General features: G+C 39.1%; 1 protein-coding gene across 1 annotated transcript in view; it reads left to right on the top strand.

Annotated features, from left to right (window-relative positions):
* Positions 1–5835: 5835 nt before the first annotated feature.
* The window catches only part of dnah3 (dynein axonemal heavy chain 3), a 60784-nt gene continuing 58604 nt past the window's right edge, over positions 5836–8015 (top strand). Inside the window, exons 1-3 of the mRNA XM_052113504.1 lie at positions 5836–5961; positions 6051–6146; positions 6286–6485. Coding sequence (XP_051969464.1) covers positions 6051–6146; positions 6286–6485 — 296 coding nt within the window. The 5' untranslated portion in view covers positions 5836–5961. The remainder of the gene's footprint in view (positions 5962–6050; positions 6147–6285; positions 6486–8015) is intronic.

Here is an 8015-nt window from a genome sequence, read left to right on the forward strand (position 1 = left end):
CATAATTTAGTATGATTTATAAGCTGTTTTCCTCATGGGGACCGACAAAATGTCCCCACAAGGTCAAAAATTTCGGGTTTTACTATCCTTATGGGGACATTTGGTCCCCACAAAGTGATAAATACACGCTCACACACACACACACACACACACACACACACACACAAGGTCATCATTTAAAGTGATCAGACGCCAGTGGATAAACCAGCACACACAGATCAACTTACTCCAGCGCTGTCAACATAAATAAACATGACTTCTGTGTTTACTGCTTTCACATGTCTAAACAAGGGCACTAGAATGCTCTCAGTCAAGCTACACAACTAGATTACAGTCTGAGACTGGGCTAGATTACACGGCATCACACACGTCGATCAAGACGACACTGATCGCTGCAGCAGCCCGAACGTCTCTGTTTTCTGCCGTCACACGTCCTCAAATACTGCAGAAATTAATCTGTGAGACTTTTGTTAAAATAAGGTCAAAATAACTGTTTAAGGCCGTTACAAGTAAATTATTTGATGCATGGTCTGAAGAATATCTGTAAAAACCTTCCACAAGCCCTTAAAGTTAACATGAAACAGTGTTTGTGACCAATTTGACTTCTGTTATGTAATAACGTATATCAGAGTGAATCACGATATTCAACGAGACTCAATTTGATCAGGAAACGAGTGAATGGTGAAAGTGTTATTTAAATGACAGGGGCTGGTTGCACCAGCTATACTTAAGTTCATCCTGAGAGAGAGAGAGAGCGTTTACAGAGAGAGAGAGAGAGAGAGAGCGTTTACGGGCAGCTGTCCGTCATATGTGTGTGTTTGTGTCTTTTGTTTTAAGTTCTTAATTAAATATAATTTATATTGTCAAGCCGGTTCTCGCCTCTTCCTTTCCATTGATCCCTTTACACTGGTGCCGAAACCCAGGAAGGAGGAAGGATACGCCATAGTAGAGTTCTCAGCACTACCATCCACCCCAACGGAGCCTGGAAGCGGAGGAACGGCTGCCGACAGCGAGGGGGCTCCTAGTCGACCACCTGGAGCGGTCAGGGCCGCTGACAGGGGCGGGGGTAGACCCCTGCCAGCCGCTAAACGCAGCAGGGTTAGGAGAGGACTGCCAACCGCGTGCGGGAAGCGGCTCCCATCTGACCACCTAGAGCGGGAGTACCACTGCTAGGGGCGGGGGAGAGAGGTGTTCTGTCCACCAGGGGCCAGAGGACTGCCTCCAATGTATTAGAGGGTGGAGGAGGGGCCGAGGATCAAGCTACGCCGTATCGGAGAACCGGCGAGTAAGTGTTTTTTCTCTCTCCTCTCTCTGTCCCACTGCTGCTCCGCGTTGTCCTTTTCCCTCTCTTTTAAATTTTACAGTGTTTTTTTTGTTGGTGGTACTACACTGTTACAGGAAGTACCCCCTATTTTAATCATTATTTTTTCCCTCCACCTGTCCCCTCCCAGATTCAGTAAGGTGGGGATGACCTGCCGGCAGACGGGGCGTAAGGCACGCCCTCCCCAGGGAGGGAGGGGGGGTGTGTACGTCATGCCGGGTACTTTCAATAAACCCTTCATAGGAGGTTCCACAAACTATTGATGTCCAAATCTGAACAATAAGTAATACTGCAATTTCACATCCTTACTTCTCAAAGCTCACATAGTGCTTATATAACATCACACCTAAACCCAGATTCCTATATAGTAGCCTACTCGATAAAACATAATATTTCATGTATGGAACTCGATTAACACATCAGTTCTGGAAATAGAAATGGTTATGGGTGGGAGAGACAGAGCGAAAAAGAGAGCAGCATGTAATTAGATGACTAAAGACTTAATTGTCTATCATCTATGAAGACATTTAGAACACTGCTGTTCTCGCTTGCAAATACAAAAAGACATATTCCCTCGCTCGGCCTCGTCTCTTTGTATAAAGTCAGAGAGTCACACAGTCTTTGTTACTGTGAAACACTAATAGCTTTAACTGCTCTCAGGACAGATCCCTCCAGGTGTAATATGCCAGTGGGCTGACTGGGGTCGGGTTCAAGCTACACGGATCAGGGTTTTTGTAAATCAGTGTGCATTTGAGTTAAGTTCAGTAGGGGCAAACTTGAATTGTTTAACACTTTCGGGACATTTTCATCCCTAACTTTCCAGAGTTCCAGAACTGAAAGTTCACATTCATATTACAGGAATAGTTCACCCCAATATTAAACTTCTGTCATCTTTTAATTGTTTGGAAAACAAAAGCAGAATACTGGGGACAGAGTCTGTCGAATGAAAAAACAAAACAATAACAACTGGTCTCATAGAACCATGGTGCCTAAATGATTGGTTTAACTATTTTTAAGTGGCTCGTTGTACGTTTTGTGGCAGTTTCCTGATAAACAACAACTTATATTCACTTTTTCACAAATTACTAGTAAAACGGATGATTATTGGTTCATAAACACTTAATTTTCACTCTGTTCCTAACACAATGTCAAGTCATTTTTATTTGTATAGCACGTTTCACAACACACACCGTTCCAAAGCAGCTTTACGGAAAATCATGCATCAACGGAAAATTAAATTGTAATAGACTGAAGTGATGTTTGGCTGGCACCGGCTGCATTTAGTCATCATCACTCAGAGACACATAGCAGTGGAGTCCAACACGAAGCAGGAACGGAGCTGGATCTGGCCGGCTCTGGTGACATCGGGATTGGAGTCCCGAGGTTTAGACAGGGATGCAGTAGTATAATATTAGAGTAGATGCCATTAAATTATTTGCAGAGTTATAGATCATGATATATGTTTCTGGTTCCGGCAGACCTAACTAATGAAGCCTAATTGTGGGTTGGAGGATAAATTTGGTGTACGTCTGGCTAAATAGATGAGTCTTAAGTCTAGACTTAAACTGAGGGAGTGTGTCTGCATCTCTAACAGTGTTAGGGAGACTATTCCATAGTTTAGGAGCAAAACTCCTGCCCTGTCCACTAGGGGGCTCCATAGAATGGTGACTGTGGCTAACATTCTTTTGTGTTGTCCTTTGTGTTCCACAGAAGAAAGAAAGACGTATGGGTTTGGAACGGCATGAGGATGAGTAAATAAATGATGACAGAATTCTCATATTTGTGTGAACTACCGTTTTATGATGTAGGTTGTACAAAATAACTGCTGAGCAGACAAAACCTGGAATATCGGAAAGGATTTACCGCAATTCCGCAATAAATTCTGTCTCTCTTTCTCTCCTTTTAAATAATGCACACTTTACTATAGGTGATTACTCTGTAGAGGTGTGGTGATGAATGACTTGTCCTCTCTCGATTCCTTGGCCAGTTCTGTGGTGATTTATTCCAAGAGTTTAACAGCAGCATGACCTGAAAACACACACACACATGGCTACATGTGTCTATAATTAGATCTAAATCAGGGCAAGGTGTGCAGAGTGACTTTTATTTTGAAAACACTTAATAGGGCCCTGCACCCAAAATGTGGGCCATGTCTCCTTCAGTAAAATTAACATCTACTTTAAAGTGTTTTTATTATTATTATTATTATTATTCAAATAAGATTGACAGTATACAAAATGACAGAAAGCAAACAAGGGAACAAAACAAGCCCAGGGTAATTAAAAATGCAAGAAAGATCAATACTTTGTACATCTCACAAATACTAAAAGTTTTGATGGCTTTTTAAAAAAAAAAATATTATTAAATCTAATACTATTTATTATTATTATTATTATTATATTTTAGCGTTTTGGAAATATATATAAATAAATATAGCAATACAGTCAAATCTGGCTAAAGAAATGTATACTTTAAAAAAAACAGGAAAATTAATATTTGATTATTTTGTAAATGCAAAAACGTATTAATTACAATACTTACACAATAATACAAAGTTTTTAATTTTGTATCATTTAGTATGTTATTGAATATGTGCTCTGGCAACCAGGGAAACAGCGACACCGTGTGCTCACAATGTGGCATTACAACTACAATGGAAATATACAAAATTAATAGGATGATTATTTTATTTTTTTTTTTAAAAAACGTCAGTCTTTTTTTACTTTATTGGCTTTACAGTAACTTGTTCTTAAAGAATATATATTTTTAAACTATTACGCTCGTATTTTTATGTGAGGCAGCTCCACAAAGCCTGAAGTTTACAGTGAAACTACAGTGGGAGCTGTCACCATGAGAAGCGCATTAACAAACAGTTTATATTGACGATGACGACGATCGGACTGTCTGTCAGATCTGAATAACGGCACTAACGGCCGTGACGGTCTGTATCGTGTCTGAAGAGCAAAAATGAGCGAATTAGTTGAAGGTAAGACGATTTTAATAGTTTAAAAGACGACGAAAAGAATATTAGTTTGGATAAAAGTATTGTTTTAAACACCAACGAAACATTTTACACGAAACGGAATGACTCAGTCAGATATTATCATTAGTTTTTTTCTGTCAGTATTTAAAGTTATTAGCCTCTTCGATAACTTTATTTTTTTTTCTTCTAATTTGATGTTATAAACTGTATTTTCAGTTATGACTATGAGGTTTAAACTTGTGTTTAGAGTAAATGTCGACTGCTGGTGTATCTCAAAACCCTGCGAGCTCCCTACATAGACAGCTTTTAAGTCTATGTAGTGAGCATCCTACCTAGGAAAAGTTGCAGGCTGCTACCTACACAGCATTTTTGGGCTTCATAGTGAGCTGCTTGCTTAGAGAGCTTCTACCTGAGAAATAGAGCAAGCTGCCTATCTAGACAGCATTTTTGGACATCATAGTGAGCTGCCTACCTAGACAGCATTTTTGGACATCATAGTGAGCTGTCTACACAGACATTTTTGGACATTATAGTGAGCGGTCTACTTAGAAATCTTCCTAACTGGTAAATAGTGAGCTGCCTACCTAGACCTCATTTTTGGACACCATAGTGAGCTGTCTACATAGCAAGCTTATTACCTGGAAAATATAGTGAGCTGCCTACACAGGCTTTTTTTAAGTTAATAAATGGCTGTCTACTTAGGAAGCTTCCTACCTGGTAAATAACTGGCTGTCTACCTAGACAGCATTTTTGGACATCATAGTGAGCTGTCTACATACTAAGTTTTTTACTTGAAAAATATAGTGAGCTGCCTACCTAGACATCATTTTTGGACACCATAGTGAGCTGTCTACATAGCAAGCTTATTACCCGGAAAATATAGTGAGCTGCCTACACAGGCTTTTTTTAGGTAATGGTGAGCGGTCTACTTAGTAAGCTTTTTACTCAAAATATATAGTGAGCTGCCTACCTAGACATAATGTTTGGACATCATAGTGAGCTGCCTACATAGCAAGCTTATTACCTGGAAAATAACTGGCTGCCTACCTAGACAGCAAAATATAGTTAGCTGACTACTTAGACATAATTGTTGGACATCATAGTGAGCTGCCTACATAGCATGCTTATTACCCGGAAAATATAGTGAGCTGCCTATTAAGCTTTTTACTCCAAAAATATAGTAAGCTGCCTACCTAGACATAATATTTGGACATCATAGTGAGCTGAATACATAGTAAACTTTATACTTGAAAAATATAGTGAGCTGCCTACCTAGACATCATTTTTGGACATCATAGTGAGCTGTCTAGAAAGTGAGCTTTCTACTTGGAAATATAATAAGATGCCTTCCTAGTGAGCATTTTTGGACGTCATAGTGAGCTGTCTACGGAATGAGCTTTCTACTTGGGAAATATAGTGAGCTGCCTACCTAGACAGCATTTTTTAAATAGGTGGGTGTCTACATTGTCATCTCCCTATCTTGGAATGTTAGTGAGCTGCTAACAAAGACAACATTTTTGGACATTATAGTAAGCTGCCAAAAATGTGTTTTTGTTTATTATAATACTGTTTTCCCCTTATTCCTAGAATTCTTTGACACTGAACCAACAACTTGATATCATACAGTGTGAAGAGAGACAAAGTCAAAGATACAGAGGTCAGTTTCAGCTCCTTCCATCCATCTATTCATCTGTCCATTTTTGTCAAATGTGTGCTTTACAATGTGTGTTTTAACTTGTGTTTTAGATGAATGGTAACTCATCTCGTGACGTGGGTTGTACCGGCAGGCTCCCCAATCTGCCCCCCCTACACTCATCCCAAGAGCCCTCTGACCTGTATCAGGTGTGTTTACTCATCTCATTTTACTTATCTGGGGGACATTTTTGCCCCAAACGCAGTGTAAAATGTCTCATGATAAACATCTACATGATACATGTTGTCATGTTGCTCATCTTGTGTTGCACTGCATTCTGTGTTCCAGTTATTTCTACGTAACAGTGAATACCCGCCCATCCTTCAGAGCGAATCACGGACTCTTGCAGTCCCCTATAAGGAGCTGCAGTTCTACAGAAATCGCTGCGATTCCATTGCAAACAACTTTAGACTTAAAGCCCAACACCTGAATATCCAACATCTGAGCCACAGGCGTCTCGCATCTCATCCACGTATCCTTAAACTAATGTCTTTCAAAGGCTTACACTCAACCCCATGTATACATATACACACACAAATGTGTCGCTCCTTAACTTCAAGTTACAGTCGTCTGCAATGCTCCAGTTGTGAGGAGGCAACAACCAGCAACTCGAAACAGAGTCCCTTTAAGGCAAGTCAGGTCATTCAGCAGCCATATTCATAACGCCTCCTTGCAATGCAAATGAACAACATGAATACGAGTTTAAAATCTACTACAAATATAAACTGTATATTAGTAGGAGATTTTAAATTCGTATATGGAGGCGTTACAGATGTATATACTGTATATAATTTCTAGAAAGTAAAATCTCGTTACATTTTTTTTCACACATTAGTTTATATATATTTTGTATTTGTTTACTAACAATGTCCAACAGTGTATATATATGCACCACTGAAGATTTATGACATTTTTGTCATTTTTCTGAAAGTCATGAAAATTCCCACTGCAGTGTCATTTCCATCACATCCTGCAGTAAACTCTGTATTGAGTTTAATGGAATTCCGCAGAGCAAATGATGCTGATTGAAATGACATTTTTAACATTTCTGAATTAAACATTGTCTTGCTAAGGCTAATTTCATAGCTAACATTTTATTTATTATTATTATTACGCACAATTAAATAATATTTTCACACTTGCATAATTTGAAACTTGAAAAATTTGAAGAAATGGTGGAAATTATTTTCACATGATAAATATTGAAATTGCTTATTTCACTCTTTGTTTTGATTATCATAGTTTTAAATGTAACATTTATATGATTATAATAGTTTATTAAAGTTTAATATTGAAAGTCTTCGTCAAGGTTAAAACAGTAAAATCTATACATTAAAGGTATTTGAAAAGCACCAAACATCGATGATTAAGGCCTGGTAAAACATTTCCAATTCTATTTTAATGAGACCTTCATATAACAAAAAGAAAAAAGTTTAAATCTGTTTGGGTGTGAACTGTTACTTATGATGCTTGTGTATTAAACTTACTCTGTTAGTCATATAAACATAACAGGCAATTCAATTGTCAGTCACAATTATTTGTTTGAAAATTATTAGTCATTGAAATTGTTAAAATCGAGACAGCCCTAGTGATATTTCTCACTCACTCACTCACTCACTCACTCACTCACTCACTCACTCACTCACTCACTCACTCACACACTCACACACTCACACACTCACTCACACACTCACTCACTCACTCACACTCACTCACTCTCACACACTCACTCACTCACTCACTCTCACACACACACACTCACTCACTCTCACACACTCACTCACTCACTCACACGCTCACTCACACACTCACTCACACACTCACCTCACTCACACACTCACTCTCACTCACTCACTCTCACTCACTCTCACACACTCTCACACACTCACTCACTCACTCACTCACTCACTCACACTCACACACTCACTCACACACTCACTCACTCACACTCACTCACTCACTCTCACACACTCACTCACTCACTCCACACACTCACTCACTCACACACTCACTCTCAC

The sequence above is a fragment of the Xyrauchen texanus genome, chromosome 41 (assembly GCF_025860055.1).
Source record: "Xyrauchen texanus isolate HMW12.3.18 chromosome 41, RBS_HiC_50CHRs, whole genome shotgun sequence".
NCBI lineage: Eukaryota > Metazoa > Chordata > Actinopteri > Cypriniformes > Catostomidae > Xyrauchen > Xyrauchen texanus.